The sequence below is a fragment of the Haliotis asinina genome, chromosome 13 (genome assembly GCF_037392515.1).
Source record: "Haliotis asinina isolate JCU_RB_2024 chromosome 13, JCU_Hal_asi_v2, whole genome shotgun sequence".
Taxonomy (NCBI): Eukaryota; Metazoa; Mollusca; class Gastropoda; order Lepetellida; family Haliotidae; genus Haliotis; species Haliotis asinina.
The window spans coordinates 38,324,309-38,351,884 of NC_090292.1; the positions used below are offsets into that span (position 1 = coordinate 38,324,309).

At 41.6% G+C, this 27,576-nt stretch overlaps 1 protein-coding gene across 1 annotated transcript in view; it reads left to right on the forward strand.

Annotated features, from left to right (window-relative positions):
* Positions 1–15,637: 15,637 nt before the first annotated feature.
* The window catches only part of LOC137260129 (glutamyl aminopeptidase-like), a 76,552-nt gene continuing 64,613 nt past the window's right edge, over positions 15,638–27,576 (forward strand). The window contains exon 1 of the mRNA XM_067797831.1: positions 15,638–16,954. Coding sequence (XP_067653932.1) covers positions 16,119–16,954 — 836 coding nt within the window. The 5' untranslated portion in view covers positions 15,638–16,118. The remainder of the gene's footprint in view (positions 16,955–27,576) is intronic.

Below are 27,576 nucleotides of genomic sequence, written 5' to 3' on the forward strand. Positions count from 1 at the left end.
GTCTTGGAGGTTTTTGTGTTGACGAACGGACCCATTCACATACCTCAGACTACATCATTGTTGTGTCCTTGCTTACAGAGCTGACGCCCTCCGTACATGTGCCGCTCAGGCAACTCACTGCAATGACGTTCATCATATACCTACCCATGAGTGTTGCGGACAGACCTCTCTGCTATAACTACCAGCAAGGTGGACACTAATATGTAATCTTGTGTGCTACAGACACCATCTGTATACATCCGAGGATTATGTATATGTCAGTAGGTTATGTATGTGAAATATTTACATCACCTAGTACGTTGCGTACTTTTACATTACACACACCTTGATAAATACTCATGTGACATACTTCATACCTTCAGGGCACCCCATTTACATACAACAGGCATCTACAAAAACAAGTCATGGAACAATCACTGGCATACCCTCATACAGTCATTACTGACACCATCATACCGTTATCACTGACATGCTCGCATACTCTCATCACTGACAAACTCTCTTACTGGCATCACTGACACACTCCCATATTGTCATCACTGACACACTGTCATCACTGTCATACTCTCACATTGTCATCACTGACATGCCCGCATGCTGTCATCATTTACACACTCTCCTTACTGTCATCACTGACATACTCTCAAACTGTCATTACTGACACACTCCCATACTGTCATTGCTGACACACTTTCATACTGTCATCACTAACATGCCCTCATACTGTCATCATTTACACACTCGCACACTGTCATCACTGACACACTGTCAAACTTTCATCACTGACAAGCCCCCATAGTGTCATCATTTACACACTCACATACTACCACCACCGTCATACCCTCCTATCTTAACTGACACACTTTCATGCACTTATCACTGACATACTCTCATACAGTCGTCACTGACTCACACTCATCCTGTCATCACTGTCATACTCTCATATAGTCATCACTTACATGCATTCATACTGTCATCATTAACAAACTCTTATGCTATCATCACTGTTATACCTCCTACTCTCATCACTGACACACTCTCATAACGTCATCACTGTCATTCTCTCATATTTTCATCACTGACATGCCCTCATACTGACATTCGCTTATACTGCCATCACTGTTATACCCTCCTACTATATTCTCTGACACACATTCATGCATTCATCACTAACATACTCTCATACTTCATCACCGGCATACTCTCCATCTGTCATCACTGACACACTCTCATGCTGTCATCACTCTCATACTCTCGTACTGTCATGACTAACATACTCTCCTACTATCATCACAGACATACCGTCATACTGTCGTCACTGACACACTCCCATACTGTCATTACTGATATAACCTCACACTGTCATCACTGACATACTCTCATACGGTCATCACTCATACTCTCATCACAGACCTATTCTTATACTGTCACCACTGACATACCTTCATAATTTCGTCACGATATGGCTGAAATATTGCCGATGTGACGATAAATTTTAACTTACTCACTCATCCTCATAATTTCATCACTGACATAATCTCATACTGTCATCTCTGACATACTCTGACATTTTATCGCTGACACGCTCTCATATTGTCGTCACTGAAGTACCATCACCACGGACGAAGCCTCAAACTGTCATCAAAGACATACCCTCATACAGAGGACTACACTGACATACTCACATACTGTCTTCACTGACATACTCACATATTATCATCACTGACACACAGAGGACCATGTGGCATTCTGTCATCCAGAGAACTACGTGACACTCCCTCTTAAAGAGAACCACTCGATATTCCCTCATAGAGAGGACTATACGATAATACTCACACAGAGGACTACACTACATTCGCAATTCCCTCACACAGAAAGCTATACAACATTCCTTCATACAGAGGACTATAAGATACTCCCTCATACAGAGGACTACACTAAATTCCCTCATACAGAAAACTATACAACATTCCTCCATAGAGGACTATATGACATTCCCTTATACAGAGAACCACACGACATTCCCTCACACTTATTACCGTCCATAAACAGCATACATCAGTCATCTTTCCTTGAATACAAGACCTCCTAGTTAACATCTCACAGTGAAAGAGCATGACAGGTTTCATTCACCATACATGTTATTCGATACATAGCCGACAGACCATATTGCTGCGTGCAGGTCTTGCAGCCGGAGGTTGGCATCATCTAGATGCTAAACATGTCCATACAAAACTGACATACTCAGTACACAGCCAGTGTACATTAATCAAGCGGTGTCGCGTTCATAAAGGGTGTATCAGGACTGTCAGTATACTAGTGCATATTCAATAAGGTGTTGCGTACATTATAGACACGTCGTGGCCCGTAACAAGCCATTTGAACACCTCTGATTGCATGCAAACTGACGGACATCAAATATATGGAGAATCTTACCCAAGTGTCCACTGATAATATTTATTTGAACAGTTGATAAAGTTACAAATATCTGAGGGTGAATATTCTATTTGTCATAAAAAGCATTCTTCATTTCTTCTCAAGGAAAAAATGTACGTCTCTCAACACTGTACTGCCATTAGATTTGTAGTGCAGCGATGCCATAGCATTGTAACGTCGTCAAATTCATGACGACATAGCATTGGATGATAAATTTGTATTTTTATCCGTATTTTATATGTATGTATATAAATTGTTGATGTAACCTAGGACAGTGTGCAGCATCAATTACATATCCTACAGCATGTAGCGTGCATTGTTCAGAGTATGGCGTACATCGTGCACATCAGTGCTGTGGTAGTGTCTGTATATGTAAGCGTGCTCCGTACAGTTCCTGTCTACCCAAGCGTGTAGCGTGTAGCTATGTCCTAGATCGCGGCCTGCATGATTTACAATCTCACAGATGCATAGCGGACATAGCTGACATACCCTAGCTACAGGATGCATCACTCATGCATCCCCAGTGTGCAGCTGCACGGTTGTGGTCTGACTTGATGCTTGTATGACCGTAGACCGACAAACAAGCTCTACCCAATTCTCCGAATTCAAAATGCAGACACTGTATTTGCAACTAATTTTGTTTTTGTGGAGTTTTGATGTGATTTTTGAAATCAATTTCCGCTGGCATCAGATTTATGACATAAAGTAGAACCATAGGCGGCAGTGTCAGTCAAGCGACCGCTCGCACAACACGACACAAACTGCGTCTGAAGCCTGTCCCGGCAGAAGTGGAAGAATGTACACGAAATGTGTTATTGAGATGTATCAGTTGTGAGTTTAAACTAGTTCACGAGAACAGGTACACAACTTAGAGGGATGGTGAGTTAATGTCGTCTTATCACCAGTCACAGGAGGCAGGGGCAACACCTAGGTGTGCGGAGTGAGCGAGCGAGTGAGTGAGTGAGTGAGTTTAGTTATACTCCACTCTTAGTAATATTCCAGCTATTTGGCGGCGGTCTGAAAATGATCGGATCTGGACCTGACAATCCAGTGATCACCAGCATGAACATTGAAGCAGTTGCTAATCACAAACCGAATCAATAACATGCCTCTGTTTGTAATTCATGAAGACCAAACAGGTTTTGTAAAAGACAGATACATAGGTGAAAACCAGACCAGTTTATGAGGTTATGGACCAGACTAGGACTACAACTTCCGGGACTTACTACAACTTCCGGGACTTACTACAACTTCCGGGACTTACTACAACTTCCGGGACTTCTAGTACTAATTGATTTTGAAAAAAAATCATTTGACTCTATCGATAGAAGCTAATTTTGTAGCGTTCTTTTTTTTCTTCCCTTTTCCCCCAGGCATCATAAACTGGATTACAACTTTATATAACGACAATGAATCAAGAGTCTTGGTAAACGGATTCCATTACTCCCCTTTTAAAATTGAAAGAGGTTATCGCCATGGAGATCCGGTAGCGCCTTACCTATATATCCCCTCTGTTGAGATCTGAATTATTCACATTAGAAATAATACCAAGTGAAAGGGGTGAAACATAGGACATATATAGTATTTATTGTCTTAGTTTCCCGATGATACGTCAAGGATGGATCTGAACAAATGTTTAGTTTCTAAAACCTGCTATTCCTCGCACGCTTTTCAGTTCTAAAGGTTAATGTAGAGAAAACAAGATAAATGTGGTTAGGATCAAGGAATGGAGAATGATTTCAAACGCTTAGGAATAAATTTCGATATTGATATAATAACATAAGCCAATGGAAGGGAACACGTAATGAACATCTGGCTAGCAAGAAATCTGACGCCTTAGGAAGAATCACAGCTTTAATATCATTTCTCATGTCCAAGTTAAAACACCTGTTTTCTGCCCTTCTCTGCCCACATGGATTTGTTATAGACATGTTCTCAATAAACAATGTCTTAGATTTATATGGCGAAACAACCTTGATAAGATAAGTCTAACTCCAGATTAGGTGGATGGTGGCTGTGGTGGTGGTAGTGGGCTTAAATTCCATTGGCTAAAAATGTAATATCTTCGTAAAAATTGAAATGGGTAGAGAGAATACGAAGCACCTCATCAAACTGGAAGCCATTATTAATGCATAATTTACACAGTCAAAATTCATTGTGAATATCAGACAAAACATAGAAAAAGTCTGTGACGATTGGTCAGGTATTGTTAGGATGTACAAAGAACTTGCAAAAAACTGAGTGTTACCTTCTCTCCCAACGTATTTGGAGTAAAATCTCCGAGACAAACTCTTCCAACACAAAGCCATTTGGCCTCGAAATTTCGGACAATCACCCTTCCTCTTCTCCAGTTACTGATCTTTCCGAAAATTCTGTGTACATGTATATTTTGTTTCACTGTATTTCTGTTGAAATCTCTGCTATACCTTTAGAAAAAACGGAAGCTAATGAAACATGCAAATGTGTCTTTTCCCAAAAATGAAATTGATTTATTAAATGACATTTCTTCAATGAGCCTTTTGCAGACTGTTCATTACATGAAATTAATTGTCTATGCTGCCGCTCGAGCCTTGGAGGAACTTCACACAGTTTCCAAAGGAAAATCATTTAGTACGAAGAACAATATACCACAGAAAAAAACAGTTTAAGTCACATTAACAGAAACTAGAAATATTTTTCCTGGATAGAGCTGTGCCTGAAGTTAAGACCAACAGGGAATCCCATGTCTGAACGACAAAAGGCAATTTGGAGAAAATTAAAACTGCAGTACAAGAAAGCAAAAGAAAAGATATTTCTCGGAATTTTCGATTCCGTCTTTGGACTGAAAGAAATAAAAATGGGAAAAGAAGAACAAATTCATCAAACAAAATAAACTTTTTAGAATTAATGAAAAACAATTCTACAGGCAACTTATAATTAAAACAAATGGTAATGGTGAGCATGATAAACGGCCTCCCATGGATGCCAGTGAAAGGTTCTGGAAACAGTTCTGTCTGTACCCGACGACTGTAACATGGAGGCACCATGGGTCAGTAATGGGCAAGAAAGGGCTGTTGGGGGTGCAATGGTCAACTTATGTGAAAATGATTCTGGAAGAGGCTAAAACGTACCACCGCTAGGACAGCCCTTCTGACAATCTGGGTAATGCTGAAGGCTGCAGTGTTGGCTGCCTCCATATTCTCCGGGAAATTCTTGGTGGGTTCGACTAGGCAGTGTTTCCTGGGAGAAGACCCATTCACTGTCTGGGCTGCGTGTAGTGGGGGCGAGGGCCCTGAGCTGATGATGAGCCTTACCAGCCTGACTGTGCCAGGATCACCTGAACCCTCTCTGCTGCATTTCTATCTTAATCTGTAAAACATAATAATAATAAACAGCATGAGCATCGATCTACGTAACAGGATACGATGACGTGTCAACCAAGTCAGAAAGCCTGCCCACCGGATCCCGTTAGTCGTCTCTTACAGCACGCATGGGTTAATGAAGATCAGTTCTAGCCCAAATCTTCACGGGTATTAGGTGTGTGCATATAATTAAGGTAGAAAATATGCCCTTTGTTAGTCACGAGTAATATCTATCAAAACCCAAACCGGATAGAACAACCTTACTATTAGTGAATTTCACTTTAAACAAAAAAGTAAATCAAGTAAAGTGAAATTAAGATTGTGAATCCCCAAACATTTTACCTTGACACCTGAGCATTTACATTTCAGCATTGTATTCATCATAGTTGCAAATCGCTATTACTGGTTTGTATTACATCACATTAAGTGAAACGCCTAGAACAGGTAGGGTTGGTCCAAGTTAACCCTTATCACGTACCGCGCGTGCATTATTTCACTATTCCAACCACTGCGCTTACACCTCTGTGGTACAAACCAGTACTAGCGATTTGAATCTATATCGTTTGCTAAACAACTTTTATCCTAAGTCGATTAAAATTCGGAGATTTAAAGTTTCATTTAGCAATTTAAATTATGAGTCGCAGTCACAATTTCACTTTATTCTTTTTACATTTTTGTGTAAAGTGAAATTCATCAGTACGATTTCATTGCAAACAGGTTATCCGTTTATCTCTTCCACTTTACTCTCTGATGTACTACATTTTAACTGTTAGGTGAATTATAGGTCAATACGTGGCTGCAGCACCGGGGATCCGGTTGACCACAGTAACACAGTATCTGACATGTCGATACAGTACAGGCAAGGAATTTGTCACAGGTAACCAGGTTCCATCATAGAGTCATGCTAGACAGTTATGTGCACACTGTAGAGTACCTCTGAAGGCTCTGCATACATTACTGAGTACATTTGTGAAGGTAGCTATCTGCCCTTGCTGGTACGTCCACCGAGGTATCCATCTAATGGCGCGGTAGAGGATGTAACACGTGTTATATTTGGGATTACACTTAAAGAAAACATTTCAGCAATCACAGCTGTAAGGTGTGCTGCATTTAACCAATTTCTAAATGGCACTGTGTATCCGTCGCAGAGTATGCCTTACTGACGCAACCATCTACCCTCTACTGGTGTCAGTAAACTGACTCAGTGACAGCCAGACCCACCAGTCTCTTTGTTCACTGAGGCACGATAATGTGAATAATTCTGGTATTGAATGCCTGCAAATCGTGTCATCAAAGCGGCATAGCGTTATCAAAATAACGAATAACGCGACAATAAAAGTTGTTGAAGTTATGCAGAAAATACTAGTTCTACAAAGAAAACAGACCAGTGCTTTAAGACTTATATATACGTTGGTATACGTATGTAATATACGTTCACCAGTGTCACCATGTAATATACTTTCACCAGTGTCACCATGTAATATACGTTCACCAGTGTCACCATGTAATATACGTTCACCAGTGTCACCATGTAATATACGTTCACCAGTGTCACCATGTAATATACGTTCACCAGTGTCTCCATGTAATATACGTTCACTACCATGTAATATACGTTCACCAGTGTCTCCATGTAATATACGTTCACTACCATGTAATATACGTTCACTACCATGTAATATACGTTCACCAGTGTCACCATGTAATATACGTTCACCAGTGTCACCATGTAATATACGTTCACCAGTGTCACCATGTAATATACGTTCACCAGTGTCACCATGTAATATACGTTCACCAGTGTCACCATGTAATATACGTTCACCAGTGTCTCCATGTAATATACGTTCACCAGTGTCACCATGTAATATACGTTCAACAGCGTCACCATGTAATACACGTTCACTATCATGTAATAAAGATTCGCCAGTGTCACAGTCTAAGTAACATTAGTGCCAGTGTTATTCGTTACTCTCCAACATCGAGTCTAACAAGCCCTAGTAGAGGGTTGCGTCAGATAACCTTTGAGAGGCCTATGACCGTCCAATCAAACTAGAGACGGTTCAATAAAATTAACCAATCAGCCAATAGCTACTAGGTAGGGATCGGAGGGACTTACAAAATATTCAGGTCACTGACACAGATCTCTCCACAAACCAAAATCCGCATATAACACAGTTAATTGACGTGCAGTATATGCGCTTTGGGGTTTCTGTTGACATGGTTACCATTAGCTAATATTTCGGCAAGGTAACATCCTTGAATTTGCCAAAAACACTATTTTCACCGATTGTTTACTCACCGTTGTCATGGATGCAACGTGTGCAGTGTGCATCACCCAGAAGCGAGCGTACGCTAAATAGCATTCGGAATCGTTCGGGTACGAATCTTTTCGAGATAAAAAGTGCAAAGTGCGAATGTCCACCTTCGCGATTTGGAAAGATGTGTTCTGATTGGTCAATCTCAAAGGTTACCTGACGCGACCTCCCATAAGGTTTTGCAAGACTCATTAGTGGAGTGTAACGAAAAGTACTGAGGCTAAGTTTACTTAGACTGAACAGTGTCACCATGTAATATACGTTCAACAGTGTCACCATGTAATGTACGTTCACCAGTGTCACCATGTAATATACGTTCAACAGTGTCACCATGTAATATACGTTCACCAGTGTCACCATGTAATATACGTTCACCAGTGTCACCATGTAATATACGTTCACCAGTGTCTCCATGTAATATACGTTCACTACCATGTAATATACGTTCACCAGTGTCTCCATGTAATATACGTTCACTACCATGTAATATACGTTCACCAGTGTCACCATGTAATATACGTTCGCTAGTGTCACCATGTAATATACGTTCGCTAGTGTCACCATGTAATATACGTTCGCTAGTGTCACCATCTAAATACTACCATGTAATATACGTTCACCAGTGTCACCATGTAATATACGTTCACTAGTGTCACCATGTAACCCCCACCGCGACGTGTATGTGAGGAGGATCGTATGACGATGATGCCAGAACGTAGGTGGAATATGCAATCTGCAATCGCAAATATGTATTCTTCACCACGTGTGTTAGCTATCTTGTTAGCTACTCCCCACTGTCAGCATTTGCTTCGTTTTACGTGTTACCTCAGAATAGAAGCCAGAGTGTTGTGAAAGGCAGTGGGTTGACAACTAGTACCTCTGTACATATCCTTGACCGGGGTGCGATAGATGAAATGCCCGTGTTGACTGTACAGGACCTCATGTGACATACACAGATAGATAGACAGATTTCATTTCAGTGTAAGGTCACTGACCAAATATAGTTATACACATAAATTAGATATACCAAATGCTTCAATTATAATTTTCTAACATAGGGCTTGTAACTTTAAGAAAATAACAAATATTCTCCAAAGTAGTTTTTCCAGTTTATCGTAGTAGACCTTTACAATTCTCAATGCGTGGTATTCGGTGTGTCAACTTGATAATTATACCCACAATTATATATACTGTACGTACAATACGTTGGCGAAACAAAGGAATGCCTTGAGTTAAAATTCTTTAGATGCTTACACAAGACATGACAAACAAGTATACATGAATGAGGTGAGCGGAGTCCAACGAGCGGCATAATTGTGATCTTGCTCGCAGTTGTCCCTGTTCCGGAATACCGGACTCCACGTGCACTTTTCCAATACAGATGTGAGCATATATAATTACAGGGCTTGCCTTAGTGCTTTATCAATTGCACAGGTTGGTGCAACCCAATATTACTAGATGCAACCAATTTATTAGTCTAACTTTCACCAGGTGTACAGTTTACTTCATTGTACAGTTAATGTGATGACAGACACAGCCAAATGTCATATCCAGTAATTAATGGACATGACAAAGGGAAAAGGGCGGCTGACAACACAATGTACACCGCGGTTATGATAAGGATTGAGAATACAGACTGACCTCAAATAGATATTAATTAAAATTAACTCACCATGGCTTCGCTGCATAGTGTCTTGTCATTAGTAATATTTGAACGATTGCTGTCATGAATTAAGACACTATAACACAATATTCATCGTTATATTTGGTAAATAAGTTTATAATGGTTTTAGATATATGTCTTCCTCGGTTCACTGTATGATGGGGACTTTGATAGCACAAGCAGCTCATCTTCCTTAACATGAATGGTATTTACCTGGCATAATCTTTCATCCTCCGGAATACTGTTATGGCGGCATAGTTCGATTTCTATTTGAAATCTGGAACACCAGAATTTAGTTAATATTCTGCGCAGTGGAAGTAGAAAGCCTAGACATGCTCCAAAGTTTAGGATAGATTTGAAGTGTCTGTAGGTTGAACACTTATTGCCGGAACAAACCGAGAGTATCAGTCTTGTGTTAAAGTATCGTTATTTAGAAGTTGATATGAAAATATCAGTATTTCCTATTTCCTGCTGGATCCATACCATCCCGATGCCAAGTTTATATAGAATTGATCTTTTGCTCCCTGTATCTGAGGCGGGTTCAGCGTAAGATGAGCTTGGTGTGTGGTGATTTAGATGGATGTGGGTGAATGACATAGCACCTGTAAACGATAGTTTTGGTCGTATACACACTCTGGAGATGGGTTTTCTCACAATGTCCAGGAACCATATTCGTTGGCGTTGACTTGGATGACCAAGAAAACGCTAACAGAATACAGTGTAAACGGTTTCCGTGATTGTGCTGAGAGATGTTCCCCTCACATCAGCACCATAGCACGATATTTAAGCCATCATATTCTCATACCTCTAATACATTTCGCTGTAGAGGAAATCATCACACTTCCTTTAATATTGGCATATAGCCAATGTAGCTTTTCGTGCTTGCCCGGCTTACTCCTGGACAGCTTCACGAAAACTCAGTGTCTGCGTACATGTACTGATTCACCGTTTCGAATTCAATGTGTTCACCGTTAAAAATACCTCTGAAGTATAGGTGAAGTATTTAGACAGATCACTTCCAGTACTGAGATTTCTGTACAGTGGTTTTGAAATGCTTAAAATTTCCCTCGAAGTCCAACACTTCTCCATTAGAATATTATTGTTTATACAGTCGAACGCGTTATTGAAGTCAGACAATAAAATCACTCGTTTCTTTTAGAAAAGTATCAGTGCATGAACCGGAAAGATATGATCTACGATCGAGTAGCTGGGTCCTAACCCAGGTCCTAACCCAGGTCCTAACCCGGCATGGCTCCATCAATGACCTGTTTTCCATCACACCAGAGTTGTTGTCTTGAGTTATTACTGATGTAAAATAGTGTTTATTAAAGAAATGCCCATGTAGCTCCAAGAATCGTAGCGTCTTTGTTGCCGTATTTGAACAGATGACATATGTTCCTATCATATTCAGTTGAAAATGTTACAGTCAGAACAACCAAAAACTGTAACAGTTAAAAACTTTAGTAACAAACCAGTTACAAGACCACAAGATGCTGTGACTATAACTTTATATGCTTCATCCCCACCTCAGTCAGCACGGAGAACGCCTTGACTAGGGTGTCACGCCGCAATATTCCAGCTATATTACAGGGATCAGGCTGATGTAAAGCAGCCAGCACTTGTTATGGGACATAGTACAGAGAATGTCAACCCATCCACTGCCAGGGTAAATGTGTGAAACAGCCAGCACTTGTTATGGGACATAGTACAAAGAATGTCAGCCCATCCACTGCCAGGGTAAATGTGTGAAACAGCCAGCACATGTTATGGGACATCGTACAGAGAACGTCAGCCCATCCACTCCCAGGGTAACTGTTTGAAGCAGCCCTGTCCTCTACGTCAATACGACCGAACAGTCACTGTGAGCGTACACCCATTGTCAAACAGTTAAATGACAAACTATCCAAGCAAATCAGATAACTGGTTACACGTCCAGCCTTACTGTTAATAATGCTCCACATAAATAATGACCAGCAGAGACACATATCAGTTTTTTTTTTCAGGAAACATTCATTTAACCCCCAGAGACAGTTACAGCTGTTGTGACTGGTTCAGGGAACTACCGTGTTACATGAGGTCCATGGATGCTGACTGTTCACAATCACATTACAAAATGACAACAATCAACGAATTCATCTGACAAGTGGGAATGGTAATACATTGCCAATTGCTCATAAAAGGTACCGGACTATTCACATTGGTGGTATTGCAGTTGAAGTTCCCGATGGCCATTGTTTTGTGGAAAGAGTTGTTCGACATCGGACCACACTGTCGAATCACAGAGAGAATGGCAGACAGACTGTACACTACCCATCTGACAACTTTACATTGTCAAACATTGTTAAAAAAAGTGACTGACACTACTATTCCACTAAATCAAACCTTCAGAGGTACAGATTGCCCAGTCTATAGCGTACAAGTACGCTTGAACTTTTGTAAATACTCAATAAACTTGATCTTACATGTGTGCACAAAAAATGTCAAATCTTAGCTTTGCACCGGTAGATAGATAAAACAACTGAGGTAAACTGAAAAGTTTTATCTCAGCTCGTGAACGTGGCACCTTCTGGTCTTTCTTATCGCGTTTCGTTTAACAGACATTGATAATGACACGTAAACCATCCTTTAAACTTCGTTACAGTTTTACAATTATTGGCATAGTACACAACTGCGTCTGAGTGAGGTGGGTGTAGCTTGTTTCGTTACTCAAACGACAACTAGGATACCCAGCTGATCCGATATCACAGACAAAAGAAGCATGACATCAAAGACACAATAACATACCTCTGGCATCTTCAGGACAATGTTTACTGGTTAGGCAACAGTCAAAACATAACGACTGGTTTCTTCCCAGTCCATGCTAACGAGGCAGACTGTTGTGGAACATTGGCACCCGCAAAAACACGCACTGTTGAGACCTGTCGACAGGGGTTGCGTGCTATTAGTGAGGCTGTTCCCTTCTCTGCACTTCCCCCTTCGATACAAATAGTGAACTGTGTCAGTACTGTAATGATAGTTTGTTAAACAAACAAAATGAAAGACAAGGACACCACACTCACCCACGCATTCTGCTTATATTCGATATAACCATTCTACAAATACCTCCTCTCTGTATCCATTCTGGTAATACTCTCTTTATCCATTTCCTGTATCCATCCAACCAATATTTCCTACATTCATTCTGCCAGTACTTCCTATATCCTTTCTACCAATACCTGTATTCACATTTTACCAATACTGTCAACATTTATACTAATATTTGTATAGGATCAATATCATTCTCAGCTCCTCAAAGGAGCAAAAGGGTATGTACGTTACAGTCAGACTGTGAAAGCAGTCATTTCTTGAAATGACTAAGAGGGTCTTGAGAAACAGCAATCAATATACTTCGGCCATTTAATGAAATTTCACTTCATAACTTAATTTACAAAAGTGGATCACAATTTCAACATCACGTAGTGTCACTAACAGTTAAAGTTATTGTGGCAGCGACTGTTGCCCTTCAGCTTGGTTTTGAAGCATTTAGACCTGTTTGTTTGACACTTGCTGTGTCCACAGCAGCCACACCCTACGAACTATCACATAAACATTAAATAAAATTTCATGAAATGACAGAAGTACATTGATTGTTGTTACTCAAAATGACGCCAAATGGCCAAATCCTCTTAATCATTAAACGAAATGGCTGAATTGTTTAGTCATTTCACGAAATAACTGATTTCAAAATCTGACTGTAACATATATACTCAGTATATTAATTCTGCAGATAGTCTCTATTTACATTCTGCCCAAACTTCATACTTTCATTTTCCTAATACTCATTATACCCAATCTGCCCATATTCTCAATATCTACAGAGTTTGTCAAAACTGACGTTCAATAAGTCTACATACACTCCAGCAGCAGTGACGGTGATGCACATATGCATCAGAACTACCGCTACAGTAGTGACAGAGTTGTATAAAGCGAGCAGACGTAACACTACAGTAGTGGCAGAGTTGTATAAAGCGAGGAGACCTACCACTACAGAGTTGCTTAAAGCGAGCAGACCTACCACTATAGTAGTTACAGAGTGGTATAAAGCGAGGAGACCTACCATTATAGTACCGACAGAGCTGTATAAAGCGAGCAGACGTACCACTACATAGTTGTATAAAGCGAGCAGACCTACCACTATAGTAGTGACAGATTTGTATAATGCGAGCACACCTACCACTATAGTAGTGACAGAGTTGTATACAGCGAGCAGACCTACCACTATAGTAGTGACAGTGTTGTATAAAGCGAGCAGACCTACCACTATAGTAGTGACAGTGTTGTATAAAGCGAGCAGACCTACCACTATAGTAGTGACAGTGTTGTATGCAGACAAGATAGGTATCACTATAGTACCGAGTGTTGTTTGTTGTATATATGTTGGTACTGACAGTGTTCCATGTGGAGAGCAGGCGTATCACTGTAGTAGTGACAGTGGTGTATGCAAACTGGAGACGTATCACAGTAGTAGCGACCGTATTGTAAACCGACTGCAGAATGCAGACTATATCATATCATACCAGTAACAAACGACAGACGTATCATAGTAGTAGTGACCATATTGTAAACAGATGACAGACGTATCATAGCAATAGTGAACATATTGTAAACAAACGACAGATGTATCATAGCAATAGTGACCATATTGTTAACAAACGACAGACGTATCATAGCAATAGTGAACATATTGTAAACAAACGACAGACGTATCATAGTATCAGTGACAGCATTGTAAACTGGCGGTAGACGTGTCTTACAGTAGCGACCGTATTGTTAACAGGCGGCAGAGCACCATCATTATAGCGCCCGTGAACAGTGTGTCAGGCACTTGTAGCATCGTCGCCTCCGCTGTCTTCAAGTGCATTTAGTGTGCTATGTACAATGACCAATAGGCACTAATGTGAAGCTGCAAGAATTCATTCCTGTCGATGCAGTTCAGAGGCCGTACTGCCGAACTCATCAGACGGCCGGTGCGTGGCATAAAAGGGTCCAACTTAACAAAGGTTGTGTGGCTTGGGAACAGCCGTGTCGGAGACGATTACCTGAACGCAGTATCATCCACTGACAATATAAGCTCCCGCTTTACTAGTATACACAGGCTGTAGTGTGCGCGTAGCAGCCTTCTTCTCGGTCGATACTTTCTCTGTCTGTTTTAAAGATTGGTGGACCCCATACCGCTGTTCCACAGGCTGTTGTAATTGGCTTACCGACTACACATTTCTATACAACGCCTGGACACTTTAGTGGCTACCGCCAGTACGCTGCTCGAGGGACTCAACGCGAGTGACAGGACATGGTGGGGCACAGTGGAGGCTTTTTTCAGGAGCCACGTAATGGGGTGAGTGACAATTCCATTTCTACGCTTCGCTGGAACCTCTAACAGATTGCTCCGGTACTCCCGGCATGCTGTGATTCACATGGCAGTGTTTTCAGTGACAAGTTTCCGAGTTGGCAACTAGTAACCCATCTCGCTTATGTCATTATGAAACTGTGTGGAAGATCTACCAGCTGTCACAGTGCTGCACACGGTAGTCACTCGTAGCCGACTGTGTTTCATGGATATATGAAGAAAGCAATAGCGCAATACCTTGTTTTGTATCATCTGCTGTTTTTACGTGTAATTGTTTTAAGAGGAAGAAATGTCTTCACTCAGTAAATAGTTTCATATTTAGTGTATTGATTAACTGTGGCGGAACCGGTCGTGCTATATTTTTACTTTTGTACTGTGCGTCACATGCCAGGCTCGTGTGAGAAAAGATCTCGTTTTATGTCAGTCTCCGCGCCGTGTTAGACATTTGAGCCACATACTGGCTTTATAAGTGATTTTATGCAATCAAGTTTATGCATCGCTAACGCATTACTCTCGGGTGCAGCTGGGATTACAGCTAGCTCGCATGGCTTGTGAGACAACCCAACTTTTCTCATAAGCCGAATCTATCACAGGAGTCCAAAAGTTGTTTGAATCAATACATCATACTCCATAACAAGACGTGAGTATTGTAGCTCAGGTCTGCTGCCCAAACAAATCCTTGGGTTTCAAGACATCATGTCTTGCCTATTGTTGCAGTGAAGGTTTGGCGTTTTCATACCGTTTCCACATTATTAAGCACAGTGTCTGAAGCTAATCTTTCGTTGGCGCGGGAAAAGGAGTGAACAGCGTCATATATGACCAGTGGAGTGACAGTTGCTCGGGGTGCGAAAAGAGGGAAGGGCTCACCTGAACAAGAGACAACACACGGGTAGTCTAACAAGGTGGCGGCGGTGTCCAGGAGGTCACAAGTAAATGAGAGTGGCGATCCAGGGGCAGTCTGGAATACATGTACAATGGACTGTAACGACAAATACCCGGATGTGACTATTGCAGAGCAGAGACCGCTGACCAACGCTAATAATGTTGGTACCAAAGAAACAGTTGTCACGCTACGATCACCCCGCGACAAAGGGTGCTATATGTCAAGGTTTCAGGTGGGAATACTGTGTTCGTTTCTCATCCTTGTGATTGTGATAATTACATTGTTGGTTCTGTTTTTCGGGACGGAGGTGGGTTGTTTCTGTTACGGCATATCCAGGGGGCCATCATCATCTGCCCAAGGTCAGACTCAGAAGCCGACCACCCGGCTGTCCAATATAACTGATAACATACCCTTCGGCACCAACGTCACCAACCCTAGGAAGTGTGTGTGTATAAACGGGACCCTTGGTGACAGCCATAGTCCTGATTCCACTAGTTTCCCCACCCAGACACCTTTAGACACGCACACCTTACCCCCTTGGCGGACGATCCGTCTTCCCCGCGACCTTGTCCCCTCATTCTACGAGGTGCAGCTGACAGTGGACCTAACACACTTCATCTATCACGGTTCAGTTAACATGAGTGTGCGGGTGGTCAAGGCCACCAGTTTTGTCATGTTCCATAGGAATGCTATAGACATTATAGAAAGTACTGTGAAGGTGCTACCGCTCGGTGATCAGTACCCTGCCAGGGAGATCAAGCGCCAGTTCTATGACAGCGAGTACCAGTTCCATGTGGCAGAGCTTGATGGCGAGCTCCCTGCAGGGTCGGAGTACGTGATCCAAGTGGCTGAGTACGGCGGTCATATCAGGGACAATCTGACAGGGCTCTACTTCAGCTCTTACAAGACCAAAGAGGGTAGAACCAGGTAAGTCAAACTTATCTTCTTTTTCGCTATCTGTACCCCTGTCTGTATGCTTGTGTTTGTGTGTGAGGAAGTGTCTTGTTGGCGACGGGATAATGTTCTTTGTGATGACGCACATGTTGACGTACTGTCGATGTCATCAAATGTAACAGAACCAGAGCCTGTTCAAAGAGAATGTTGATGCTATTATTGATTAGTATCGTAAAGTGAGAGAAGGTCTCGTCACACGACGGATTCTCATTCTATATTTCTGTACATTCATTGAATTGTGACAAGTTAGAGTACGCAATGAAACATGGCGCTGATATCACCAACGACTGGAGGACGCAGGTTGTCTACAGGTTTACTTCCAACAGGTAGTTACAACAACTATAGCTGGAAGCCCCGAAGGTGAAAACTTTGTCTTTGTGGTGCACTCTTGCGGTAAATGACATTCTTGAACGTCTTGAATGAGCCGTGCGATTTAATGGATCTTACTTGATAACATCTCTTGATTCGGTTAGACTTTATTTTTCACTTGCAAATTAAGATTGATTAGCATGTGTCTTGTCCTTGAGCTCCAACCACTGTACACACGAACGTTTGTCCAATCTCCTGTACACACGAACCTTTGTACGATCACATGTACACATGATTTTGTACAATCGTCTGTACACATGAACTTTTTCTAAATCGCCTGAACCTTTGTACGATCGCCTGTACACATGAACTTTTGTTCAATCGTCTGTACACAAGCAAGAACCTTTGTACAACCGTCTGTACACAAGAACCTTTGTACAATCGTCTGTTGACAAGAACCTTTGTACAATTGTCTGTACACAAGAACCTTTGTACAACCGTCTGTACACAAGAACCTTTGTACAATTGTCTGTATAAAAATGAACGTGTAAAAGGATTAGAATTTCATCATTAGTAGTCTAAACTGTTTTGTCAGGGCTTGCTATTAAAAGCGGACAAGTTCAATTTCTCCGGAGTGAAGAGCGGATCTATAAACAATGCTACATAATGTAGGCAACATCGTCATATTACTTCCTTTCACAATGAATGCAACTGATGAAGAAAATGTTAGCTCTTATCTTTACTATCCAAGAAGAGGAAAATTTGTTGACGAGGTCGTGATATATTCATATATTCTTAGGTTTTCTTAGCTTACAAATGACATGAACGCTTGAAATGATCTCCAAATGATCAACAGGTGTGAGAGTTAAGCCAGTACATATCGCACACGGTAAAGGGATACTTCAGTCTTTGAATTGCTGTTCTAATACGGCACTAGCCGAACTTAGTTATGCTGTTTTGAAGATTTGATAGACAAAACTGATGCGAGCTAGACCAACTGGGAAACAGTTAGGGAGATGGCTCAGATATTGCAACCCCATGTGTGTGAGTTACTAAGTCGTGTCGAAAGGAATGTGTAGCGTAATTACTCCGCCTAACCAAAAAATAGAACCCAGTCACTGCCAGCCATGACTGACTCTAACATGCACACATAGTGACCCGTGTGACCCTGCTGTCTGAGTTCCCGCAATCATGCCTCCCTTTGATACAGAAGAAAACAATGATTCTGTGTTCGAATCCCGACTCGCCCAAATTATGGGTCTATCAGCACCGTTGTAGTGTTCTTCATAACCGTGGTAATGTCTCAGACTGGCATCATTTTAGACTTTCTTTTCCAGTCGTTACTATGCTGGATTAACACCAGTGTGTGACGGTATCCCATGTTGTGAGTGTCTTCCTATACCAGTGTGTGACGGTATCCCATGTTGTGAGTGTCTCCCTATACCAGTGTGTGACAGTGTCCTATATTGTAAGAGTGTCTCCCTATACCAGTGTGTGACAGTGCCCTATATTGTAAGAGTGTCTCCCTACACCAGTGTGTGACAGTGTCCTATATTGTAAGAGTGTCTCCCTATACCAGTGTGTGACAGTGTCCTATATTGTAAGAGTGTCTTCCTGTGCCCGTGTATGACGGCGTCCCATATTGAAACAGGGCGTGGCTGTACCAGTGTGTGACAGTGTGCCATATTGTGAGAGGGTATGGCTCTACCCGTGTATGGCAGCGTCCCATATTGTAAGAAAGTATGGCTGTACCCGTGTATGTCAGTGTCCCATATTGTGAGAGAACTTTTCTGTGCTTGTGTGGCCAGTATCACATAATGTGAGAGGTTGTGACTGTACCCGTGTATGGGAGCGTCCTATGCTATGAGAGTGCCCCACGTTGTGAGAGTGTTTCCCTGTACCCCTAGGTGACAGTACACCATATTGTGAGAGCATCTAGCTGATCTGCTGGTATTGTGCGGTTGTTCTGTGTATCAATGCAGTGATTCACGGGTGGCATTTAAACCTGGAAACGATGTACCTCCAGATGACACACGGTGTCTGCTTTGCCTGTTGTGAAGCAGCCCAGGGCTGGAGTATCCCACGACCTGCTCGGTCTGTGACGCTTGTACTACAGAATGATGTTTATAGAAAGTAAAGTAGGAGGGAAATGTCAGTGCAGTGATTGACAAAACAGCCACTTTGATCACTAAATGTATGAAATAGTTCATTGTAGCAACGAAGTGTGAAGTGCTGTGCGGTGATAAATAAGATGCTGAGGTGGATCTTCTATATACGAATATGTAAAATAAGTGAGTGTAAACCAGCCAACTTTAGTCACCTCATCTGTGTCTAGCAAGTGCAGAGTGATCTTTGACTGTCAGTATGTGTCGGGCACCCGTATGTATGCAGACCCTGGGATGGGATGATCTATGACCGTCAGTGTATGTTGCAGACATGTTGAATGTATACAGAAACTGGAATAATATGATCTACGACAGTCAGTGTATGTCGGACACCTGTTGTATGTATACAGACACGGGAACAGGGTGATCTATTACAGTCAGTGTGTGTCGGACACCTGTTGTATGTATACAGACACGGGAACAAGGTGATCTATTACAGTCAGTGTGTGTCGGACACCTGCTGTATGTATACAGACACGGGAACAGGATGATCTATGGCTGTCGGTGTGGTGGTATAGCGGGAGAGATCGTAATGACGGGGTGACTGACGGCTGTGCAACACTAACACAATGTATTTTAGCTGTGAAACTGAATAAGTTGCAGTTACGGCGGTAATCATTTCAATTAGATCCGACCATTGCGGTTATCCCATGACTGTGAGAATCTAACAGCGCGACCACTGACAAGTGTAAATACATCTAAGGCCAGCCTGTTAAATATGGTATCCATCCCAGTTACCGCATTACAAATTTGTCAAGCCCCGAACCTGTATTTTACTGTTGTAGAGGATGCCCTGAAGGGGCGAGGAGAGAAATGTTACGATTTGTATGTCATTGTTCAATCACTTTACAATCAAATTGTGCTTTAGTGTGCACAATGTGCCCTAAAGAGGGAATCAAGTCCATCTCTAGACGTATACAACAAACACACGTATAGTCTAGGGACATGGAGACTGGGGCCACATATATAGACTACTGACACATATATAGACTACTGACACATATATAGACTACTGACACACATATAGACTACTGACACACATAGACTACTGGCACACATATAGACTACTGACACACATAGACTACTGACACACATACAGACTGGCGACACAGTTATGAACTTGGGACACAGGTATTGACTAGGGACACACTTAAAGGCTAGGGATATGCTTATAGACTAGGCACAGGTATTGACTAGGGACACACTTAAAGGCTAGTGATATACTTATAGACTAGGCACAGGTATTGACTAGGGACACACTTAAAGGCTAGGGATGTGCTTATAGACTAGGCACAGGTATTGACTAGGGACACACTTAAAGGCTAAGGATATGCTTATAGACTAGGCACAGGTATTGACTAGGGACACACTTAAAGGCTAGGGATATACTTATAGACTAGGCACAGGTTTTAACTAGGGACACACTTAAAGGCCAGGGATGTGCTTATAGACTAGGCACAGGTATTGACTAGGGACACACTTAAAGGCTAGGGATATGCTTATAGACTAGGCACAGGTATTGACTAGGGACACACTTAAAGGCTAGGGATATGCTTATAGACTAGGCACAGGTATTAACTAGGGACACACTTAAAGGCTAGGGATATGCTTATAGACTAGGCACAGGTATTAACTAGGGACACACTTAAAGGCTAGGGATATACTTATAGACTAGGCACAGGTATTGACTAGCACGTTACAGACTTGGGACACATATGCAGACTATTGACACCGTTACAGACTAAGGACAGGTACATAGACTAGGGATACAGTAATGTAGTAAGGATACAGTTATAAACTAGGTACACATTAATGTAGTAAGGGTACAGTTATACACTGGGTATACAGTAACATAGTAAGGATACAGTCATATACTAGATATACAGTAATATAGTGAGGATACAGTTATACACTCGGTATACAATAATGTAGTATGGATACAGTTATGTTTAGCTATACAGTAATGTTGTAAGGATACAGTTATACACTAGATATACAGTAATGTAGTAAGGATGCAGCTACACATAAAGATATACAGATATACTGTGGTTACAGAACATGGAAGACAATTATGGTTTAATAATGGTGAAAAAACACAAATTCCATCAGTTAATTTACCCCCTTGAATTACTAATTTAGAAATTTAAGAGCTAAGTACAGTCGTCATCAGGGACAATCGACACAATGACGTAATTGATAAGTATAACGAGTTATAATCAAAGCAAGATTAGAAGCATTCTTTAAAAACGAGTTGTGAACAGGTCGGCATCTTCTGGAGAAAATTGCCAGTTTATAACTGTATTATTTTTCATAATTGAATATATTCCAACCATGTATTGACTTGAGAATGTAATGTTTCGTTATAGAGGGGGAAAGCTCCTTATAGCCTGTAAGAGCGTTGCTTTAACGTCATGTAGTTCCTTAACGTTTTGTAAATGTAATTTTACAATGGCTAGAAGACTGGTGTAAGATACTCTGGCCATTTTTACCAGACCCTCAACAATTCGGACTTGGAAGAGAGCTTGGAGGTGTGATGTCTGTATTTACATTAAATGAATGTGCTGATGGTTATTTATCTATTAAATCACCCCCAATGAATGTCTGGGTGGTAACTGGCCTATTTGTAAAACTATATGATTAAATCATTACAGGGAATGTCTTCCATCACAATGGCAACCATGGATGTGCATATGTCTCCAAGTGTGAAATATTGGATACTGTTTGTCTTGAGCCGGGCGTCTGAAGGGATGATTGGCTGGCTCCTGTATATATACTCTTCAAGACCAGAAACGCCCAGGCCAGAAATGAAGAATGTATTAAACGCATTTATATATTTATATATTCTTCCCATGCATCTTGTTGCAACTGGGTACTGTCATTTGTGGATAGGTACCGAAGTGCTTGGCGCCTAAAATATGTGTCATCTGCACTTGAGCTTTTTCTGGGTCTTCCAGAGGGAGGTATGTCCTGCAGGATACCAGTGGCCTGGAACGTGTCCCTTTGTCTGTGAATGACAAAGGGAGACATCTGACTACGGCGAGCAACAGTCACCGTCCATGTAATGGCCTCTCCTTTTCGAGTGCGCTTAACGATCTGCTCTGTGGCCTGGTGAAGAAGTTGTGAGGCTTCAATACTGTCTGTAGCTTCTTTAAAGGAAACGTTCCCACAAGCTGCAAGGGAAGTCTGTCTGCCACATGCACCAGGTTGTGGGGTTCGGGCGTTTGAATCAAACTTGGTGCTGGTGTGTTTCAGCACACTTGTTTTTCGCTGTTTTGGCAATGTTTCATCTCACTCAATCTCAACGAATATTGAATTAGTTGGTTCCAACCTGCCTCTAAAAGTGCCCATTAAACGCAAAACAAGTTGCATTTACCTTAGAGTGTAAATGTAGTAAAAGTCGATTTAGGTTGGACGTAGATGATCTCCCCGGTATAGGACATGGCACTTCCGCAAAACTTATCCACCTGTCGATGGCCGTTCGGCGCAAAACGTCGATTGACACGTTGTCTCCCATCCCGTCACTGCTTGGGGACCATCCATCCATCGCGGAACAACGCGTCGCCAGTTCCCCAGGTCTCATGCATGCACCTTGTTCAGTGTTAGAAATAGATAGAAACTGTTCACCAGCCAGAGGGGCTAATGACCCCAGAATGATACTAGCCCTTCAGATACGTAACTGGCCCGGGTAAAACATGGTAATTTATAGACACTAAAACAGCATATATAGTATTCATTTCCCAAATTAAATTTTTCAAACTATTAATTCTGACAGATGGGACACCTTCACAGAATACCCATATATTTTCAAATTATGTTCATATTATATTATCTTAAGGACGTCAGTCATCACAGGAGGAATCCTCCACAGTTCAACCGTCTCCATCTGAGATGATGTCATCACTGTCATAGCAACTGTTAGAATGTTTAGCTGTTAGAGCCTCACCATCCTCTCAATCTATCTACTCATCATCTCTGACTTCCTTAGATTCCTGGGGTTGGAGAACCCTTCTTAGCCGCCTGGGTTAAGCTTTCAACCAGTGGTGAATCACTGGGGTAATACTCTGGCACGACACGATCTGCAACAACGTACATTTGACTGTTTGATTGTGATTTTGAAGATGATGTTGTCGCTAAAGAAGCAAGTCAGGATTCAGGCAACATGGCCAGCTCCTAAATTATCACCAGTCAAGCGGGCCACTGATCACACACACAGAAAAAAGACCGAAAATGGAGTAAACGAATAAGGAGACGTCGCTGTCGGTGTAGTCGTATCAGAGCAGGTCCGACTGGTCGATATGCTCGAATTCCCAATTTAAATTGGCTCTGACCAGGAGTAGTCACTCTTGGAAGTTGAAGTGTCCAGGAACGGCGTTCTGTTTCGTTCAGTACCATTCCATATTGGCATGTTTAAACGTCGTATATTTTGTAATGAAATGATGATGTATTTTGGCCTATTGTCGATGTCTACGGAAGCGTATCAGGGCCACGGCGAAACTGTAGTCTCATTATCTCCTATGTAGGGCTTAATATCTCCTACGTAGGAGTTATAAAGTCCGTAGGACTTAGTATGTCCTACGTATGGCTTAGTATGAGTTATTAAGTCCTAAGTAGGACTTACTATATCCGACGTAGGACTTACTATCTCCTACGTAAGACTTACTATCTCCGACGTAGGACTTACTATCACCTATATAAGACTTACTATCTCCTACGTAGGACTTACTATCACCTACGTAGGACTTACTATCTCCTACTTAGGACTTACTATCACCTACGTAGGACTTATTATCACCTACGTAGGACTTACTATCTCCTACGTAAGACTTACTATCTCCTACGTAGGACTTACTATCACCTACGTAGGACTTACTATCACCTACGTAGGACTTACTATCTCCGACGTAGGACTTACTATCTCCGATAGGAGCTGATTTATGTTAATATACATTAATCTGAAATGGTCAACTAAGTTCCCCCAGACACGGAAACCATTTCCACTGTTACTGTTACAGTCACTATTGGAGTTTACTAACATGCGTTTCATTTTCTCTAAGAGTCTACTGTTTCCTTCACCAGTAGACTCTTGTGTTGAACTATACTACCCATCAAAGGGTTGGACACACTATTGGAAAGATAACCGCCTTCTTCAGTCAACTGTTCTAAACTAAATTTTGCAAAATATTCCATACTGTTTAAAAGTCACATGCAACGTACAACACAACTGTGCAGATTCTCATACCTTTCAGTATGCACTTACCCAAACAAATCATCAAAAATGCCAATTCAACCTATAAAGTTGAAAAAAGTATGAAAAAACCCCGCGCAATCGGAGTTCAAACGATTCACTAATTTTCAACAGCTATACTGCGTTGCGCTCATAACACATGCGCAGTGAACAGGTTCGCTGAGCATGAAACAGTATGTCTGCCCGGAGTATGGAGTCGGTTGCAGTAGTCTAATCTTGGTTGTGTACGCAAACAAATACATTTAAGTAATCTACTCGTTACGTTAAAAAAAACAACATTTTGATTGTCATAAGCAGACTCTGTCACAGAGGAAACTATAAAGAAAGAGCCAGCTAAACGTATCGGCAAATGAACCAGTGGGCAATGAAAAAGTGAGTGAGTGAGTGAGTGAGTTTAGTTTTACGTCGCACTTAGCAATATTCCAGCTATATGGCGACGGTCTGTAAATAATCGAGTCTGGACCAGACAATCCAGTGATCAACAACATGAGCATCGATCTTCTCAATGGGGAACCGATGACATGTGTCAACCAAGTCAGCTAGTCTGACCGCCCGATCCCGTTAGTCGCCTCTTACGACAAGCATAGTCACCTTTTATGGCAAGCATGGGTTGCTGAAGGCCTATTCTACCCCCGGGACCTTCACGGGTCGGCAATGAAAAAGCTGCGTTACATTTGAGTGCACATCCACCGGCTCCGACTGGGTTCGGTATCACGGCTGTTCGGTTTCGGGGGATGTGAGTGAGTGAGTGAGTATAATTTTACGCCGCACTCAGCAATATTCCAGCTATATGGCAGCGGTCTGTGAAAATCGAGTCTAGACCAGACAATTCAGTGACCAACAACATGAGCATCGATTTGCGAAAATAGATCAACCACCCGATCCCGTTAGTCGCCTCTTACGACAAGCATATTCGCCTTTTATGTCAAGCATGGGTTGCTGAAAGCCTATTCTACCCCGGAACCTTCACGGATCTTCGATGGAGGTAACCCAAGTACAAAATTATGCACTTTTGATTTGCGATTATACGCTTAGAATTTTGTTTATTTGTATTTTCTTTATCAGCAATGCATTTTATGTATCATGAATAAGTGATAACAGTGTTTTAATTATGGTTGATTTTTTGGTTGCATGTAACCTTTAAAGGTGCTGTTTACACATGAACTGATGTATAATAATACCGATTCGTAACGTTGACAAGGTTATTGTCATGTGTTCAACAAATGTTTGAACTCGGTGAAAAATAGCTAATTCTTATCAAAACTTTACTCCAAAACGCAGCAGTTCACATGCACGATATCTGCACAATCGTCATTTCATCAATTTGATGAATCATCCTCGTGCACTTTATCTGCATAAGGTTTGCAGACATTTCCCCCCAAGAAGGTGAAGAAGTTCATCTTCGTTGTAACATATATAACATGTAGTGGGTGTTTTAAGTGAGTCTAGACTTTTGAGGAGTAGTATACAGTGTTCCCAGAAATTATTGAGAAAATCTTTGTTTTTTTTCTAATGATGCTAAGATTGGAAAAAGGGTTTTCACTATGCACTAAGCATACTAAATAAGGGACACAACTCTTGAAGGCTTAGATGGCAGCTCATTACGTCAAGAGTTATCTCCCTTGTCTGAGCAGACGGCTTCCTGTGTTGACATGGCAGAATTTACACAAGAGAGAAAAGAAAGCTCATTCTAGATGATTTTGAAAGGGGTGAGACTGATGCTAAAGTGTTAGCTTGTAGACATGGTATTCCTCTGTCTACAGTATACAGAACTTTGAAGAATATTCAAACAGGAACCGGGATAGAGCACAAAGCAGGGGCAGGTCGGCCTAGGAAATTCAGTGTTGTGGATCGCCGAAGACTTGGGCAGATTGTGAGTAGGGGCAAATTGAAAAGTGTTGAAAACATCAGAAATGAAATGATTAGCAGAGGGAGTCCTCAGGTGTGCAATGAAACAGTTAGGCAGGAATTACAGAGACTTAATTGGGTGAAAAAACGTGGAATTCCCTCGCCGTTGATGAAAGATGCACAAAAGGAAAAACGTTTAAACTGTTGTCGGGCTCATGAAAATCAAGATTGGGATAGTTTTCTTTTCGGATGAAAGTTCTGTTTGGCTTTTCCCTAATTGTGTGAAAATTTGGACCAAAGATACTGTCAAACCTATCTACCAGCGACCAAAACATAGCCCGAAGTTTCACATGTGGGGTGGCATATCGGCTTGCGGAGTGACGCCATTGTGTGTTTTCACGGGAAACTTGACAAAAGAAAGATACGTTGACATTCTAAATGGTCACCTTCTTCCGACAGCACAAACATTGTATGAAGATGACTGGATTTTCCAGCATGATAATGACCCAAAACACACTGCGCGCTACGCAAAACAGTGGTTGTCGGGCGAAAATGTTCAAGTTTTAGACTGGCCCAGTTACAGCCCAGACCTAAAACCAATGGAGAATGTGTGGGGAGTCATGAAGGACAGAATAAACCAAAAGGGACTGAGAAATATTGAAGATATGAAGGCCGAGGTGGTCCAATATTTGGATACCCTGTCACACGATTACCTACAAACTTTGATGGGTAGTGTGCCTAGGCGTATTCAGGCATGTATTGCTGAGCAAGGAGGTCTAACAAAGTACTAAAACAAGACTGAGACTGTAAAAGGATGATGTTTTAACATGTTTATGTAAGTAAAACGCCAGAAGTTAATAAACGTAATGAGTTACATGACGCAACATGATTCTCAATAATTTCTGGGAATACTATAATTGTTGCACATTGCTTTCATGTGTTGGACCGACGGTTGTACTTCACTGCCTCGCGTTCAGTTTGCTCTATTGTTACGCGTTGCGGTTAGTTCACCGTTGCATGTTGCACTT